Below are 19,844 nucleotides of genomic sequence, written 5' to 3' on the forward strand. Positions count from 1 at the left end.
GCTGGTGGATTCGAACTGCCGACCTTTTGGTTAGCAGCTGAGCTCTTAACCACTGTGCCACCAGGGCTTCACAGACTAGCTAGTAGGCTTCAAATCTGTAGCTTTTTATATAAATACCTGAAAAGGCTTAATGGAGCTAAATTTACTGAAGAAAAATTAGTTTTCATTATTTTGAGGAAGTAAGGTGTAAAACTGTGTGTTAAAGAAAACATTTAAGTCATGGGTATAATTAGAAAGTAAAAGAAGAAAACCCAGTGGCTGTCACGTCAGCTTTGACTCATGGTGACCGCATGTGTGTCAGAGTAGAACTGTGCACCGTAGGGTTTTTGGTGGCTGATTTTTCAGAGCTAGATCACCAGGCCTTTCTTCTGAGGCCCCTCTGAGTGGACTCAAACTGCCAGCCTTTTGGTTAGCAGCCCGGCACCTTAACCGTCTGCATCACCCTCTTTAAAAGAGTAAAAAAGAGGGAAATAAAGTAGGAATGGTTTAACCACAGACTGAATGTGTTTTTGAGTAAAGAACCACAATTTATAATAGCGCTCATCCCCTTCTTTAAAATAGGAAAACAAGTATGTAAAAAAAAAGAGTACTTCTGGTTTCTGCGTCGTTCATTTTGGCGCCGGCGTTTCGGTAATTTCACCCCGTCTTCTGTTGCCAGGTTTGTTGGCCGCATGAATGTCTACAGTGACCTCAGTGACCCTGTGGTCAGGTAAGGAGATGCACCTTCTTTTAAACATTTCTGGCAGTTTTGATCTGTATTATTAAATTAAAAGTTAATTCTTTTATTAGCAAGAGTTCTCTGTTGTTGCTGTTCCTATTAGGTTCTGCAAGAGAAATTCTACTTTTTCTGATTTTCTTTGAGCATACATCAGTACGTGTTAAAAAATCAACAATATTCATGAAAAATTTCTCTCACAAGATTCTGTTGAGTGTCTTTTAACAGGTTGATTCCAAGACAAAGCATATGGTACAGTTTCCTCCTGTTAGCAATACACTTTCTGAATGTATATAATCATATGCCTTCAACTATGAAGTTGAAAGTGTTTTTAATTTGAAGGCCATTTTATTGGAATATATTAATCTACTCATAGTTATCACTGGAACAAATTTTTGGCTTTAGATTACTTTCTAGGTTCAATAGAATATACCTCACAAAGGACATGTTTTAAGTTCACATCTACCTAAGAATATAACAAGCTATTGCCAGGTAATGAGGATGTATGGTTAATTCCCATCACAAGTTAGTGCTTGCACCTATTTAATCATGGAGGTTTCCATGACTGACCATATATGCTATAAATCCACAAGAAAATAGCAACCCATCTAAGACAGTACAGAATATGGGGGAATCCAGCACAACTTGTCCAAGGCAAGGTCATGGAAGCTCGATAGACACATCCAGATTCCCTGAGGGACTGAATTACTGGGCAGAGGGCTGTGGGGACCATGGTCTCGGGGAGTGTCTAGCTCAATTGGCATAACATAGTTTATGAAGAGAATGTTCTACAGTCTGCTTTGGAGAGTAGCTTCTGGGGTCTTATAAGTGTGAGTGGCCATCTAAGATACTCCACTGGTCTCACCCTTTGGGAGCAAGGGAGAATGAAGAGAACTAAAGCCCCAAGGGAAAGATTAGTCCAAAGGACTAATGGGCCACAACTACAATGGCCTCCACCAGACTGAGTCCAGTACAACTAGATGGTGCCGGGCTACCACCACTGACCACTGTGACAGGGATCACAACAGAGGGTCCCAGACAGAGCTAGAGAAAAATGTAGAACAAAATTCTAACTCAAAAAGAAGACCAGACTTTTACTGGCCTGACAGAGCTGGAGAAGCCCCGAGAGTATAGCCTTCGTTACCTCAGTGATGAAGTCACTCCAGAGAGTCACGCTTCATCCAAAGATTAGGCGGGCCTGTAAAACAAAACGAGACTAAGGGGGCACGCCAGCCCAGGGGCAAGGGCAAGAAGGCAGGAGGGGACAGGAAAGCTGGTAATGGGGAACCCAAGGTCGAGAAGGGAGCGTGTTGACATGTCGTGGGGTTGTCTGTTAACCAGTGTCATAAAACAGTATGTGTGCTAGCTGTTTAATGAGAAACTAGTTCTGTAAACTTTCATCTAAAGTACAATTTAAAAGAAAATAACAACCCATCAAATATCTAACTCTAACTACAATATAGTACCTCAAAACCAATCATTGATGCAGGATAGGTAATAATACTACTGTAATTCAGACTCACAATTTCTACATCTGCGAGCTGAGTCTGTACTTTCCCAGGCCTGTAGCTATTTTATCTGGACATTAATTTCAAGATCCTATTGGCATATTTGCTTTTAAGATATTTGAGTTGTACATTTTAGGAAATTGACTTTAAGTAGATTTTGAAGTTAGTACTTTTCCATAAAATCCACTTGTTAGAGATATTATTTTTCTTCTGATTTAAACAGTCTCCAAGTTGTTAATATACTAATGGATTAAAGAAAACACTTGCCCATAAGCAGAAAAAAAACTCTATGGAAAAGTATTGCAAAATGAACAGGCTCTGAAATATAACTCCCTGGGTCTTATCTCCTCGTAAGACTCCTGAAATTATTTGCTTTAGGGAAACAATTTGTGCACTTCTTGGCCTGCATGTTTATTTCATGATTTTCCATCAGCAGACTAGTAGGTGCTTTTCAGAATGAATGGAGGCTGTGTCTTGTCTTTACTGCATACACGTATTATTCCGAAGGTAAAGTCCTGCTTACTTTGGAGACATACTCTTGTGAGGATTAATTGGTGTTTGAAAGAATAAATAGGTTTAGGTTTATTCATATTGCTAGTGGGATGAATCTGAAACAGTCAACATTAAAGGCTTTTCGTGCTTTGTATTTAGAAGTTTATTGCTGAGCATCTCGGCAAGATAATTACTAATATATTTTGTATTTTGATACTAACTCTAATTTAGCTTCTTAAGTATTTATACTATTTGATAAACTTTTAATATTTGGGTTTTTTAAAAATGTTTATAAATTCATTGTTTGGACACCTATGAATTATGCATCCAAATTCACAGTCTATTCAGAGTGATATTGCTTTTTCCTCCTGTCCAAGCTAGAAGCAAAGCACTTTTTAAAGTAAATTATTTTTAGACTCCCCAGAGGCACTTTTTAAAAGGTTCATTTGTTTTCATGAGTACTTATGACACGAGTTATTATGAGTATGTTGTTAGCAGAAGCTGACAATACTTATAACACAACAGGACAACAAATATGCTGCCCCAAGGCTTCATTCTTAGTGACTGTCAGCCACACAAATGGAGCTTGAAACTATCCACCAGCCCTAGGTCATACATGTCAGTTTACGTATCTCAGAGGATAGTGCTCATCCTTGGAGCCGCCCCCACGCTTCCCTGGCTTCAGTGAGATGCAGTTCTCAACTGTATGGACCAAATACACTGTGCGTGTTTCATCCTTATGGCATCCAGTGGGCCTCTCCATGGCAGTAGGAAATTAACTACACGGATAAAGTAAACAATCAACGTTAGCAAAGAATTTCAACTCTTTCTACCCTCCAAAGAAATCATTATAGTGTTCTCAGTAGCAAAATTTGTAAATGTGAATTTTGCTTCTTATTTCTCTTTTACTGATTATCTTTCCAGGCCGTTAGGATCAGAAAATCTGCTTCTCAGAGGGGCCACGCTAAAGAACACTGAGAAGATCTTTGGTAAATGTTCCCATTAGTGAAATGTTAACAATAATAGTGACTAAAATTAAGGATACAGTAAGCAAAGTTAATATCCATAATAGTATCATGAGAGCATCTCTTTGTTCTTTGAGGTACTATAGACTTTATGGCAGAAATAATTTTCCCTAACTAAGGAAATTAGTACCAATGTGTAACCACTAAAGCAATGACATCTGTAAATATTGCATATTAAGTGCGTCAGAAACATACAGTTATTTTCATGAAAGGATTCATACAGTACAGTTCTGCAGGAAATTTCTTTTAATATCTATATTTCCTTGCTAGTATCTCTCGTTTCTGGTGGGTTATTTCTTATGTTTTAATTAAATGAGACAACTTTTAAAAAATACACAGTGTATCCCACTGTAAGAAGACCCAACATATTAAAATGTGAACTTAAAATACAGGTTGTTCTCATCGGCAGGGGAGTATTTCTTTAGCCTAAAGGAACCTTGTCATGTGACTCTTTTAATGCACAGTTAGTTTGTCTAGTAAAACTAAAAATATAATTCATCTAACAAAAATCCATTGTCATCCTAGCTGTCCAAAACGTACTATGTAAAGGCAAGATACGTTTGTTTTGTAACATCTGCTCTTCTCCTTTATAGGAGTTGCTATTTACACCGGCATGGAGACCAAGATGGCATTAAATTATCAGTCAAAATCCCAGAAACGGTCTGCTGTAGAAAAGTAAGGTTCGATACCCTATCGTTTGAATTGCGTAAAAATCTGCAACTTTAAAGTACATCAGACACAGTAGATACGAAAATATTTTCCTTTGGGGCTTATTGGCAATTTCTTCATGGTTTCTAGTTGTACAGCTGTTTAGTAACTGTTAAGCTAGTTATTTTGATCAACTTTATTTTATGATGAGTTAAAAAAAGCCATTTTTATTTTACTTTTTTATTGTTAATATTCTGTACACTTTAAATGCGTTTACTCTTAATAGCCCTTCCAAAGAATTTCTTAGTTTTGAAGTCAGTTGCAGACGGCCATAAAGTTCTTCCATAGTTTCATTAAAGATCAAAATAGGGTCACTTTTAACTCTGGGATTTGATGGAAACCACCATGTGTTTTCTGATATGGCTTTATTAAATTAAGCATTACCAGAGAGAACATAGTTGTCTTCTTACTACACAGTAAAATCTTTATGCTGAAAAATCAAGATGCTACTCAATATTTGTAAGAAAATCTGGCCTGGAATTTTGTTTTCTTTGCCTCTTGTTAAAGTGTATCCTTGACTTGAAATGGACAACTAACTGGTTTATAAATTATTTAATAAATATATGCTACTCAATGGTTTTTATTTAGGAAGACCGTAGGAGTGTATTTCTGTCTTTGTAAGTTGATCTTTAAATGTGGTCGCTGGGTCTCTGTTCTTCTATAACTGCATCAACTATGAAAATGGAGATTTAGTTTATCATAAGCAAGGATTCTATTTCTAGATGTCTACACATGACAAATAGGTTTCAAAAATCTGATTGGAAAATCAAATTTTCTTCACTAGGTCTGCTAAGACCTTGGTTAAGATTCAGCGTTTTCCTTATACCAAGAACATTCCCATCCGAGTGTTTGCTTTTCTCTCCCTCCCTCCCTTCCTTCCTTTTTTCCTTTCTTCCTTTTGTCTTTCCTTCTTTTGTAATGATTATCACTAAATTCTGAACTCACTGGCTGATGCTTAATGATAGAAGATAGTTTTTGGATGTTGTTTTAAATGACAGGATTCTAGACCGTTTAGAAATATTTGTCAGCAGTATAGTTATGTGCAGTTTTCTCTCCTGCTTGTAGAAACTTTCCCTTTACTTAGATCTCTCCCTTCTGGCCTCTAGAAGTACATTCCAGTGATCACTGGGTGAACTCAGATATAGATGAGCTTGTATTCTTACAGTGCCAAGTAGTGGATAGAAGCTCCCGTTAAAAAAATACTGTGCTAACTCTGTTTTTGTTGTTCCGTCACAAAGTGTTTATCTTGACATTTTTAAGAAAGAATGTGTACTGCCATTATTTACTCAGGGAGCAATAACCAAGTAATCCTTACTGTCTTTTTGTTGTAGATCGATGAATGTATTCCTCATTGTGTACCTCTGTATCCTGATCAGTAAAGCTCTGATAAATACTGTCCTGAAGTATGTATGGCAGAGCAAACCATTTCAAGACGAGCCGTGGTATAACCAGAAGACTCAGTCAGAAAGACAGAGGAACCTGGTACAAAAAATGACTCCTGAGATACCTTTTCCCTTTATCTTTGCAAAGATGTGGCCTGTAGACTATTGTTTGAAAATGTGGTAGAATAAAATTATAAAGCTGAAATTTGCTCCAGACAAAAAGAAGACTGATTCTGTCTCTGTCATAGAGATCTCGTGGATATATTACATGTGTTAGTTTCCTCCCTAGCTACAGTCACTGGTTGTTACTGCTGTCTTTCTTTAAGTATTCGTATATACAGTTCTGAAAAGTTACTGATTCACGTTGTAAATTCATGAGGACAGTATCTTCAACACTTTCGGTGTTTCCAGACCCCAGCACATGGCCTGTGTGTGTTGTTAGGTGCCATCGAGTCGATTCCGACTCGTAGCGACCTCATATGACAGAGTAGAACTGCCCCGTAGGGCTTTCTAGGCTGTCATCTTTATTGGAGCGGATAACCAGGTCTTTCTCCCATGGAGCCGGTGGATGGGTTTGAACTGCCAGCCTTTCAGGTACCAGCCAAGTGCTTAACCACGGAGGACCCACCAGGATTCCTTGCCTCCTATTTAGAGGGTGCTCAGTAAATGCTTATTAATTATTGTGAGGTAAATGGCACCTGTTTTGGGAAAGAAAAAAAAAAAAACCATTGCCATTGAGTTGATTCTGACTCATAGCGACCCTGTAGGACAGAGCAGAACTGTCCCATATAGTTTCCAAGGAGCTCCTGGTGGATTTGAACTGCCGACCTTTTGGTTAGCAGCCAAACTGTTAACCACTGCGCCACCAGGGTTTCCTATTTTGGTAAGTACGTGGAAAAAGGGAAGATTCTCAATTACTGGAAATTATGATAGGAATGGAGTTCCTGGGTGCTGCAAACGCCTAATGCACTTGGCTGCTAACCGAAAGGTTGGAGGTGCAAGTCCACGCAGAGGTGTCTCGGAAGAAAGGCCTGGCAGTCTACTTCCGAAAGATCAGCAATTAAAAGCCGTATGGAGCACAGTTCTACTCTGACACACGTGGGGTCGCCACGAATGGGAATCAACTCAGTGGCAACTGGTTTTTTATGGTGAGAATAGGTTTCATTTTTTCTGTAGGGAGATGTCGGTTCAGTTATTCGTGTTTGTCAAAATTATTTTTCCCAGACGAGCGTGTAGAATGATTTGATTGAACCTCCCTGTACTTAATACAGTGCACCTCTAGCTACTGTCGTTTAGCCCCGACCCCGGCTGTGTGCAGACCTAGGCAGCGTCTCGGATGCTTTGTGTGTGTCAGTTGGAGCTGTCCTACCTGTGTGGCCTGCGGGCACATCCCTACACGTGGAGATTTCCAGGAGTTAAACTATGGATGCAACCAGAGATAAGAACAAAACTGTACAAAAAGGTCATTTTTACCAGATGTTGGGGAGAGGGCATCATGTAGGTTATTACTGTATAACTACTGTAATTTGTCCAAGTCACAGTAAATTCAGGAATACTCAAAATACCGGATCTCCATTAGCTGTAGGTTAGAGTCATTTCCTGCCTCTTAACAGTGCGCTTGTTTTCATGCGTAATTTCATCTTGACCCCATTGACTGAACAGACGTGCTAGTCAAGCTCTTGGCTGTTGGCAGATCATGATGGAAAATCCGGGGGAAGCCTGTGGCTGCTGCCAGCATGGAGTAATCCTTACCTTTGGGTTTGGAAACGCTCCTATTTAAAAATACCAGCTGTGTTATTCACACCTGACTTGAGTTGTGTCAGTGATCACGGTGGTGCTTTTGCTCCCACCTGGTAGATGACGTGATCCCTTGTTGGTCATTGTTGAGCTGCTGCTCTTTGTTTCTTTGCAGTTCCTCAGAGCTTTCACGGATTTCCTGGCCTTCATGGTCCTCTTCAACTACATCATCCCCGTGTCCATGTACGTCACCGTAGAAATGCAGAAATTTTTCGGCTCTTATTTCATCACTTGGGATGAAGAAATGTTTGATGAAGAAGCAGGGGAAGGGCCTCTGGTTAACACGTCTGATTTAAATGAAGAATTGGGACAGGTCAGTGTCTCCTGAACTGTCTTCTGTGACTTACTAAAAACGTGCGTCGGCCCCTGTTAGGTTTCCAGGTGTCCAGATTCTAAACGATTAATATTAGACGGGTAGATCATCCAAAGGGTTAAATGAAATTTCGGCTTTAACTCACACATGTAGATATAACCTATAACTGGTGAAAGGCAACAAAAATGTTGTTTTTTTAAACTTTATTTCTGTAACAACTGGTAGTGCTTTTATATTTACAGTTTTTGCAAAATTAATCACATTAACTGATTGATATAAGCTAAGCCCTGGCTTTCCAAGCGCGCTCGTTCTGGGTTGTAATGGTGTGAATTAAGGGCCGAAGGGGTGAGTGAACTACCATTTATTGAGTTCCCGCTTAATAGGCATGGTACTAGGCTTTCATAAATGATATCTTATTTAACTCTCACTGCAAGTCAATTATCCTCATTTTTAAAGATGAGCAAGCTGAGAGTTAGGAGAGCTGACATAGCTTGCTGGCTTGGTGTATTGCAGAGAGCGCAATACACTTACTTCACATCCTACTCTTCACTTGCAACTGTGTGACCTCAGGCAAGTTACCTACTGGCTCTGCACCTGGAGTTCTTTAACTTATAAAATGGGGATGATAACATATAGGTGCCTCGCAAGATTACTGTCAGGATTTGGTAAGATAGTGTATGTGAACTGCCCGTCACGGTGTCTGATGTCTTCACCAAGAATGGAAGTCACTGCTGGCATTACTGCCACCAGCCTGAGCCCCACACCCTCCTGCTGTCCAGAGTCACGCGGCACGAAGCACCAGAGCCGGCCTTCTAACGTAGATCTGTTTGACTTCAAACCCGCAGCCATGTCATTTGTGAGAACTGAGGAAAGCCTGGTTACTGTGTGAGGAACTGAAGCGTCACCTGCTCTAACGCTGGCCGTTTAGGCTTTTGTTCTTCTAAAGCGCGAGCCCTCCTACCATCCCTCTGAGCCACGTGCTTTTCCCAGCATCTGTGCTCCAGGAGAGGACATTCGGCAAAATGGTTATTTTTTTTTTAAACAGGAAGAAATTTTAAGAAGTATTTTTACAAACAGTCATTTTAGACTGGTAGCTAAGATTCCTTCCCTCCTCTCTCCCAAACAGTAGTCTGTTATTACACTAGTAGACTCTAAATACTGCATTTATCTGCGTCAGGTCAAGAAGAACTGTTACTACAAAATTGTATTTGTGTTTGCTGATGATTTTGACTTTTTTAATAATCCCCCTAGCTAGGGTCCATTCCATGCCCTTCCAGGTGTGTATATTGTTTAGTTAACAGTATACACACAAGGCATAATTAGTTGTTCAGTAGTAAAATGTTTTTTTCCTTAGAGTATTGTGTATCCTTTGTAACAACACGTGGTACATTGTGTGTATTCCTGAGAATTTCATAGAGGGAAGTTTTATTTTTTTCTGTAACAAGAAAAATTTCCAGCGGTATTCCATACAGCAGATTTCTTCTCCCTCCCCTCATCCAGTCCATCTCTCTGAAGTTCACTGTAACAGAGTTTGATTTATATCATACTTTCATGACCAAAAGAAGGCCTGCGTTCAGGAGACTCACTCACTCACATAGACACAGAGCGCGCGGTGGATCGGTTAGTATCGGTGACGCACTGAGCTCAGAGATTGATGAACATACCCAGAAATTAAAGGTTTCATCTGACTGCTAGATTGATGTGGGTGAGACTCTTTTCCCAATTTAATTTATGCAGGATAATAGATGAGTTCCTTTGGAAGGTGAAGTAGGAATTCACCTACCACTCAAGTTTCCATGCCTATGGCTGAAAATCTACCTTTTATTGAGGCCCTGTGCAAAGCACTTGGCACCCATGATTTTATGTTGGCCTGTCTACAGCCCCCAGACGACAGTATCATTGCCTCCATTTTTCAGATGAGAAACTGAGGCCCAGAGAAATCACACCAACTACTTCACCTAGTAAACAGCAGAGGCATTGCTCAGTTCCGCGAGGCAGCGCCTTCCTACTGAGCCCTGTTCTGTCTCCCTGATGCTGAGTACATTTGAATGTGTCCTGCTCTTTAAATTCAGTACAGCAACAAGTAGTTGAGCAAGCAGACTATGCGCTGTGTGAGGACTATCTTTTCATCTGATGTCAGAGAATGATACCATCGTTAACATTTGACTTCGCAGCTGATAATTTCAAAGACTTTTACAAGCTTATTTAATAGTAACGAAACAAGCAATAATTTGTCTCTGAGTCCCCCTAAATAGCAAAATTGATTTGATCGCTGTCCAGAGTTGCCAAGCCTTTGTTTCCTCATCTGTAAAACTGGGATAATAACATGGTTGATGTGAGGATTAAATGAAGTAATGCACAGTCCCAGGGACATACTAAGTGCCGAGTAAATGTTCTTTATAATTATTGTTTATTATTAGGGAGCCCTGGTGGCACCGTGGAAGAGCTCAGGCTGATAACCAAAAGGTCAGCAGCTGAAATCCACCAGCTGCCCCTTGGAAACCCGATGGGGCAGTTCTGCTCTATCCTATAGGGTCGCTATGAGTCGGAACCTACTTGACAGCAGTGGGTTTGTTTTTGTTTTTTTTTTTTTTATTTATTAGTAGCAGTAGTAGTTATGCTCATGGTTCCCAGAAACATACCACCTATTTAACAATAGGTAAGCAAGATGATGGAGCCCGGGAGGTGCACTGGCTAAGTCAGCAGTTTGAATCCACCAGCCGCTCCCTGGAAACCCTGTGGGGCAGTTCTACTCTGTCCTATAGGGTTGCTTACCTCAACAGTAATGAGTTTGTTTTTTGTTTTTTTTTTTAAGCAAGATGATAAATCAGTATTTATTACTTTGCTGTTATCCATTTTACCCTTTTCAAAAACTGATTTTAGGATTTAATAATATTTTATTGTAAGTTACATCAAGTCTTATGAAAGTAAGAAAAGTTATATGAGTGATTTCTCAAATGTTCCTTGATCTGACTCAGAGTAAGTATTTAAAAAAAAAAAAAAAAAAAGCAATTTGCCGTCAGCTCAATTCTGACTCCTGGCAACCCCACGGGTGTCGGGATGGGGTTTTCAGTGGCTATGCTCTTTCAGAAGTAGGTTGCCAGGCCTTTTTTTCTAGGTACCCCTGGGTGGTTTCAAGTGCCAGCTTTTCAGTTAGTAGCTGAGCACTTGGCTGTGCGCCATCCAGAGCTCCGAGCGCAAGTACATGAATTCCTTGCTACTACAGGAGCTCCAGATACTCGGGGGCAGGCTTGTTCTAGAGGAGAGACACACTGAGACATTAAGTGTTATTGTTGATTCTCACCTTTAAAGAACTCTAATGAAGAATATACTGTATTAGAGTAAGAAATAGTAATTAAGAATGTTGTATTCATTCACATTATTAAATATCTAGATCCCGGAAAGAGGCTGGCTGAGTTGACTGGCAAGTATGTGCACGGCAGGGTTTTTTTTTTTTTTTTTAAAAACATATTTTCGGGACAACATTGCTGTGTATTTATAATGTATTTGTTACAATCAAGCACACCTTAGAAAAGACCTTTTTGCTGTGGGCTTTATAAGACAAAAAAGAACATATTCCTGAGAGACCTAAGTAAGAAAATGAGCGCTGTAAAATATGCTGGCTGGTTTCTTTACAGCTCTTTTCTGCTTCCCCCGTTTCTTTACTTTATTGTTATTGTTTTAACTCTAACTCTCCTTTCTAGTCAATAGTTAGTGATGTGTGCGGGGAAGCACAGAGCCATCGACTCAAGGAAAGATACAGGTGGAGACATGGGACTTCCCTCCCTGACCCAGCCACACCTGCGTCTCCCTCAGGGACGCATCTGTCCCTGACAGTGGTACCAGCTGACCTAGGGTTACAAGAAGGCATGTTGCACTCCTGACATAAACCTCAAAATATTAGGATGCTTTCTAGAATTCCTTTCAAATATTTATGATAACTGTGTGACCTGTGAGTTTATCTAAATTTAGAATTTGAAACTAGTTGTATTTTCAATACTTTTCACAGTTTTCTATCTGAAATTCGTGTCCTTTTGTTTGAATTCTGCCTTCTAAACCTAAAGTGATATTGTGCCTCCAAGACTTTATAGAAGAAGTTCATCCTATCTCTATCCTTGATTTTTTTTTATAAATAAGATTCGGGACAAGCCCCCCTCAATATTCATCTTTCCAAACAAATAGAACACTGACTGGTTCTATCAGTTTTTTATTTGTCTGGTAGGGGGAGAGATGGACGTGGGGGTAAATGGTCACATTTTTTTCTTTGCTCAGGATCCAGAGAAAAGTAAAGCCATCGCCACCATGACAAGAGCAACCCCCCCTCCCCTATTCTCCTGAATTCACCTCTTGCAGAGGGTGCTGGGTAGTATTAGAAGGTGGCAAAAAGTCTGAATTATCCAGCCCACTTACCGTTTATCCTGTTGAAGTAGTGCGTTTGTGGTAAAACCGTTACAAATCCATTCCATATATTAAAAAAAATTAATGTTAGGGAAAAAACATGACTGCTCTGATACTCTGAATCAGAGAGCCTCCACTTCTCTCTCTTCAGGGAAGGATAAAGTTAGCTCCTCGCAGAACATCCTCCTAACTCTTGATCATGTTGTGTTTCGTAGGTGGAGTACGTCTTCACTGATAAAACCGGCACTCTCACGGAAAACAACATGGAATTTAAAGAATGCTGTGTTGAAGGCCACGTCTACGTGCCTCACGTCATCTGTAATGGACAGGTCCTCCCGGACTCTTCAGGAATAGATATGATTGACTCTTCTCCAGGAGTCAGTGGAAGGGTACGTTAGTTCCAGTTCTCCTAAAGAAGACGTGTTCCCTTCAGAGGGACCTAAGTGTCAGCCGTTGCACTGTTGACATTTGCTGACTCTCAGTTGGGCAGGCCATGCATTGTTGGTTCACAAAAACAGATTGGTACTTACCTTTTATGGTGGGTATCCAGGAAAGATACTAATCTTCTGTGTGACTTCAGTGAGAAAAATTGTAAAATGCCACAATATTTGAAGATATTTCCCTTAGGATTTCATGGCTAACATTCAGAGTGAATCTGACCAGCTAGAAGTGACTCTTAAAAATCTGGTAAAGCAAGGAAAATAGTTGCTAAGAGTAAAATTGTTGTGCACCACACACAAACACCCGCGCGTGTGCGCACACACACACACGCACGCATGCACACACACGCACACACACTCGCGCACATACACACACACACCCCCCCAAGTGCTGTGCCTCCAGGTCTCAGCAGCCCTGGCTGGAGGCTCTTCTCTTCCCCAGTGGTTGGCTGGGGAACCATTCCAGAGCGTGCGCTCACTGCCAGCCTTGTGTCAAGACCTCAGGTGTGCTGCGGTCCTCTAAGAGCTGAGGGTGGCCTCGGTTTAGCTGTGTTGTGTGGTGACACCCTCTCATTACCAAACTGTACCTTATCCCCTATACGTATACTTCAGTTGATTTCATTGTAGAAAACTGCCATTTTACAACAAAGATTCCTAAATGAGAAAGTAGGTTATTTATGTGGTCATAGTAAAACATATCACAGTAGAACCATATTCTTTTATTACTTACTGTGACTGCCCTACTTGATATGCTTGATGTAAGTCAGGTCCTCCTTTGTGACCTTTACAGCCAGTGCTTCTCAACCTGGATGCACAATAGAATCAGCAGGGCAAGCTTTTAAACCCGGTGGAATCCGTACATCAGTATTCTTAAAGCCCCCAGGAGATTCCAGTATTCAGCCAAGGTTGAAAAAGACTACTACTTTATAAGTTCCATTCAGAGGCAGTAGAATGATTAGATCAGCTGAACTAGAAAGAGAAGAATTAGAATCTTTGCTCTGACATATACTGGTTTTGTGATCTTGAATAAATCACTTAACCTTTTAATTTCTTCAGCTGCAAAACTGGAATAATAGCTTCTGTTTCATAGGTTGTTTTAAGATTGAATTTTATGATGTATGGAATGTGTCAGGTACCTAGAAGGTTCTTTATAAATATCTAGTGTAATATATATTGTTGTTAGGAGACTATCACTATAATATGATCCTTCAGGACAGTGATATAACTAGAGTCCTGGGTTTGTATAAGTATTTTGTATTTAGTGTACTTACATGACTCAAAGTCTCTCTTTACTGTTACTTTCCTAAATATTTAGCAGTTGTTTGCTGTTTTTGAGCACCCTTGAAGCTATGCGTTTGCAGTTCCTAAAAATATCACTACTGAATAAAACACTCCTCTATTTCAGTCTTCATAGTCCCTTAATCTTAATTACCATAGAAGTACTCAGGAATGAAGAAAAGCTGTCATTAGATTCTACTTTATAAACTACCAAAGGCAAAACTGATAATTCCCGGCTCCTAGATATTACACATCACTGCTTTGTGCTGTTTCTTGTCTTTTGTTTATTTTCCTTCTATTTTAAGAAAATATGCTGTAGATTTTTTTTTTTTTTTTTTAACTGCACTTTTGTAGGAGCGAGAAGAGCTATTCTTTCGGGCTCTCTGTTTGTGCCACACGGTCCAGGTGAAGGATGACGATAATGTGGACGGACCTAGGAAATCCCCAGACTCTGGAAAATCTTGTGTGTACATATCAGCATCACCTGATGAAGTGGCGCTCGTCGAAGGTGTTCAGAGGTATGCCTTTCGGCTTCATATCTAGGTTTTAGAATTTGAGAGAGTTGCTAATTATTGGACTGGAGAGTCCATTTTCAACTCCAAAACCACGCACTCACACTTTGAAATGTTCTTAGCTGATCCCACTGTATGCTGTGTTGTGTTTGTTAAAAAGAAGTGGCTGGGGCTAAACGGTAGCTGTCTTTTGTACTCATTACTGTTCTCTTGATTTCCTTATTCTTTGAGATGGGGGGTGTCCCTCCTCAAAACCAGGTGGTATCGATTTGTAAGAACAGGCTTGTCCCTAGTCGTAAGATTCTTTATCATTGTCTTTTTGTGGGTATTTTTTCCTCCTAACGTCTGCAAGAATTTGATTAGAGGTCATTCCAAATAACGATAGGTTTTTAAAGATGGAAACAATTTTAGACATCATTTAATACAAATCTTCCTGTTACAGCTTAGAAATTGAGGCCCAGAGAGATGGAGCAACTTTCCCAAAGTTATACAACTTGAATGGAGATTAAAACTGGAGTTTCATACTCTCAGCTTCATTTTCTGCACATTATATCATCTTAACTCTATGGAGCCTTTTTGCATGCTCCTTCAAGACCTTTTTACTGGGAATTCTCGCTGTCTCATGAGATACGGCATTTTAAGCAGACACTTGGAAAAATACTTTAAATATTGCAGACATGTCGTAATTTCAAGTCAGGGAAATGTTTTTCAAATTCTCACAGCTTGTGATTTTTATTTAATACTTAAGGTACTAAATCTCCCCTCTTCACTGCCATCGATAAGTAGATATTGCCTTCAAGGACTGAATGATTGATGAGAAAAGCGTTTCAACACCTTTTACGTAGTTTGTTGTTGTTGTTAGGTGCCGTCGAGTCGGTTCCAACTCGTAGCAACCCCGTGTACAACAGAACAAAACACTGCCCGGTCCCGCGCCATCCTCACAGTCGTTGTTGTGCTTGAGCCCATTGTTGCAGCCACTGTGTCAATCCATCTCATTGAGTATCTTCCTCTTTTTCACTGACCCTCTACTTTACCAAGCATGATGTCCTTCTCCAGGGACTGATCCCTCCTGATAATGGGTCCAAAGTACATGAGACAAAGTCTCGTCATCCTTGCTTCTAGGGAGCATTCTGGCTGTACTTCTTTCAAGACAGATTTGTTTGTTCTTTTGTCAGTCCATGTAATTAGAACATTTTTATTGTTGACTAAACAACTGTATTTTTCCTATGCAATTTGAATATTGACATTAGATATTTATATCACTACTGACTTTTCTTAAATGGCCGAAACATTTAAATCCAAACCTACCTAGGTAAGAGTTCTCAAAGCTAAATTTATCTTCTTGGAAAACAGGTACTCAGAAATTAAATTGCATTTCGGTCGTAGATATTAGAAGTTAGGAAGGCCGTTCCTACCCATCATTTTAGACTCACTTTAAGTATCAGCATTTCCAAGAAGCCTTTCCTTCAGCCTGTCAGCTTCTCCCTGGGTTAGAAAGACACCCTCTCCCTGTGTTCATACCTTCATGCCTTTATGGATACAGATTGTATTGAAATGGTGGGTTTCTGTCTCCCCATTCATCTGTAAGCTTCTCGAGTGCAGAAGTCATGCCTTTTTTCCTTCGTTTTCCCAGCACTTAACCACACAGCGCCTGAGGTGTATGAAGTTCTCAGAAGTGGTGGTGGAGGAGGCTGTTGGTACAGATTAGGTGTTTGACAGATGTTTATTGCACTGACTTCCTGCTCGGGGCCTCAGTTTTCTCTTCAGTAAAGTGAGAGGTTGGTCTGGAGGTAGACCATCTGTAAGGGGCCTTCTACTGACATTGTGTTTTTTTCTGCTAAAAACAACAAAATAATCAACAAATAATGATGTCAGTAGAAGTAGGGATTGCAATCCAGAGAACTGCTACCGTCTTTCTGAAAATCATTAATACTTATCAATAACAAAGTTGGAAATTTTGTTGACTTTTGGAGAATTCTTTGAGATGTTGAATAAATTCAGTATTTTAATTTTTTAATTCATGATGTAGTTTACAACCTCTGTTTTACTGCAAGTATTTCTTTTTTAAAAAGAAAGCTTTACTAAAACATAAAACAGGGAAGTTCTATTAAAGAGGAATATCTGAATTTCACATTAATCCCTGAATTTGCTTTCTCATTTGCAGACTTGGTTTTACATATCTAAGGCTAAAAGACAATTATATGGAGATATTAAATAGGGACAATGACATTGAAAGGTACGTATAGTGTACATTAAATTGTGATCATAATAAACAACAGTCTTTACAAAATTTTCTCCTTGGGGCAAAAAAATTCTCTACCCTCCTCCCACAACTCACTCCCTTTTCTTCCCAGAAATAACCCCAAGAATGTCACCGAAACGTTCTGAAGAATTTTCACAGTTGGGCAGTTGGAGGAGAAGTTGGTTTGAGGGTATTTCAGGAGTATTTCCCACCGATACTGTTTTCCTTGGAGGTGTAAATTGGTATTCAGTGGGCGGTGGGAGGAGGAGTTTGATCAGCAAATATATTTTGGGTTAAGGCATCTAAAAGTGTTGTTTTTTTTTTTTTTTTAATAACTGCAGGAGTTCTCAGAGCTTTAATATGTTCTGACACTCTGCAGACCACCCCTTGACTCTCCGAGAGGGGAATGAAGTAGACAGCCTTCCCCAGTGTGCGCCCCTGACATTGCATTTTTAGAGCAGTTAGCATTCCAGGGAACAGAGTGTTCTGTAGACAACAATCTGAGAAATTATTTGAATAACCAACTTGAGATTGAATTGTTTTACTTTTTATATCTGTAGTGACCTAATAACCTTTTTTTAAAATTGTACTTTGGATGAAAGTTTACAGAGCAGATTACTTTCTCATTGAACAGTTAATACACGTATTGTTGTGTGACATTAGTTGCCAACTCCATGATGACATGTCAACACTCTGCCCTTCTCAGCCTTAGGTTCCCCATTACCAGCTTTCCTGTCCCCTCCTGCCTTCTCGTCCTTGTCTTGGTCTGGTGTGCCTGTCTAATCTTTGGCTGAAGGGTGAACCTCAGGAGTGATTGCATTACTGAGTTAGAAGGGTGTCCAGGGGCCATACTCTCGGGGTTTCTCCAGTCTCTGTCAGACCAGTAATTCTAGTTTAGTGACCTCATACTTTTGATTTTTAGGGATTGTCTCAGTTTCCAATTTCTGGTCCCACAGACAAATGACATATCCTGAGTTTTGCTTCAGAAGATAGAATAAGTCATCTTTCCTTTATAAAAAAATATGCAGTAATGGATAGGAAAAGACAGGTGAAAAGAACATCAGATTTGGTTGCGACTGCCTCAGAAAAACTGGATTTTAAAATTTTGTTCTGAGAAAAAAGAGTTAACTCCTGGGTAAATGCAAATAGAGTGAACTCTTGACTACAGAACATCTCTGCCAGGCCTTAAATCACAGACGGAGTTTTCCCTCAAGCACTGCAGAGTCCCAGGTAGTTAGCGGTACCACCAGGAATGGAACTTTGGAATCACCCCTTGGGCAAGGCAATAGAGACATGATTGCTGTCGCTGTCTGTAAGTGGGACTTGTGATTTTAAACTGAAAAAGGGTAGATTAAATCACTCTTGGGAAACCCTAAAGCACACCACAGTGCTGCTAAGGTATTTATAGGGGAGCCTTTTAGCAGCTGGAAGTTCAACAGCTTCATAAGCCACGCCTGAGGTTCCTGGCTGGCCTCTTTGGGCTCTCGCGGGTTTTCAGAGGTAGCATTAGGGATTGCCGAACTATTCTCAGTGTGTCAAATGCCAGACAGAAATTGAGTCTGCTGATAATAAGACTGTCCAAGCTGACTAAAATACCAGTTTTCTTCGCCTTTTGCTGTGATTCTTTTTTTTTTTTTTATCAACTTAGGGGTAACACCAGTTCCTTCACAGGAATTAAAAGCTCTGATACAACTTTGTAAGTCTATGATTAACAGAATTCTTAAAAATGAATCAATACATAACAAATGCAGTTTGTTTGGTAAACAGACTCTTTTAAAACACACAGCCTGGTTTGAGTGTGATTGGGTGAATATAAACAAAACAACGAAGGGTCTTTAGCTCTGAAAAGATTCCGAGCCTGTGCATCAATCTCAGTCATGTCCCATGATAGAAAGTCAGCACAAACCCCGAGTAGGAGAACTGCTGGCATCACATAAAATAAGTCAGTGTTTGGGCATCTTTAAAATGCAGACTTTTTGATCATGTCAGTGGAGGAAAATACCATATATCCAGATTCCTTTGTTCAGAGAGCTGCTTTATATCATTGACAAATGGGAAGAGATACAGTATACAGTAGTACATGGAGATAGTTTTCAAGGACTATATACGAGGGAGAGATAACTGTTGTACCCATTCCACTGCTTTCTTGGGAAAATTTTGGTCCACATTATGTGGCTTGATAATTATCCAGATTAATAATATACAGAGCCAAATATGTATTAAATTTTTTACAAATTTCTTTTTCAGGTTTGAATTGTTGGAAATTTTGAGTTTTGACTCAGTAAGAAGGAGAATGAGTGTCATTGTAAAATCTGCTACAGGTAGAAATTTCTTTTTGATTCCTTAAACTGTATGCTGTGGTTGTGTTTTATTCTTACGGTTAAATTCTATAGGGGCTTTAAGGATTACCATGCTTTTTTTAAATAAAATATTGATATACTCTTCTATTATATTAATTTTTTTTTATAAAAGTAAAGCATTTTTAAAAATGTTTAGTAATGAATACTAGGCTAAACATCTAACACACTTTCTTTGTAAAACCTCTTAGTATTGATTTGGGATAATTTCACTTTTGAAAATTTTACATTTATGAATATCCTCATTACTTTTCTCTCAATATATCTAAATAATATAGAACTTTTTAAATAACCATTTTTTTAGAACAGATTGTGTAGGTTTGCAGTATACATATTCAAAATTCTAAATAGAATGGGCCTTGCGGATTGGTTGGTCACTATAATAATGTATCTTCGTCAGAGAACAACAAATTCTGGTTTGTTCTTTAGAATATTGAAATGATAACTGGTGGAAGTACACAAATCAAATCCCTTTAACAACAATAATTTCTTCATCGAATTTTGTTTGTAAATTACCATGTAGATTGAAGAACTCTATAGTTCAGGTTTTATATACACTCCTTTTACAGTCTTGAACTCTGTGGTTCTCCGTGTTGTATCCAGGTCTCCTCTGCCCCGGGTGTTGCATCCCGGTCTCCTCTGTCCCGGGTGTTGCGTCCAGGTCTCCTCTGTCCCGG

General features: G+C 39.5%; 1 protein-coding gene across 5 annotated transcripts in view; it reads left to right on the forward strand.

Moving 5' to 3' along the window:
- Positions 1–19,844, forward strand: part of ATP11A (ATPase phospholipid transporting 11A) — a 221,478-nt gene that overhangs the window by 150,172 nt on the left and 51,462 nt on the right. For all 5 annotated transcript variants that reach the window (XM_023737411.1, XM_023737412.1, XM_023737414.1 and 2 more), the window contains 9 exons: positions 659–709; positions 3,640–3,704; positions 4,334–4,415; positions 5,780–5,930; positions 7,743–7,940; positions 12,554–12,727; positions 14,411–14,574; positions 16,733–16,804; positions 19,058–19,131. In XM_023737411.1, coding sequence (XP_023593179.1) covers positions 659–709; positions 3,640–3,704; positions 4,334–4,415; positions 5,780–5,930; positions 7,743–7,940; positions 12,554–12,727; positions 14,411–14,574; positions 16,733–16,804; positions 19,058–19,131 — 1,031 coding nt within the window. The remainder of the gene's footprint in view (positions 1–658; positions 710–3,639; positions 3,705–4,333; positions 4,416–5,779; positions 5,931–7,742; positions 7,941–12,553; positions 12,728–14,410; positions 14,575–16,732; positions 16,805–19,057; positions 19,132–19,844) is intronic.

This window comes from Trichechus manatus, unplaced genomic scaffold, assembly GCF_000243295.1.
Source record: "Trichechus manatus latirostris isolate Lorelei unplaced genomic scaffold, TriManLat1.0 scaffold00102, whole genome shotgun sequence".
Classification (NCBI taxonomy): domain Eukaryota; kingdom Metazoa; phylum Chordata; class Mammalia; order Sirenia; family Trichechidae; genus Trichechus; species Trichechus manatus.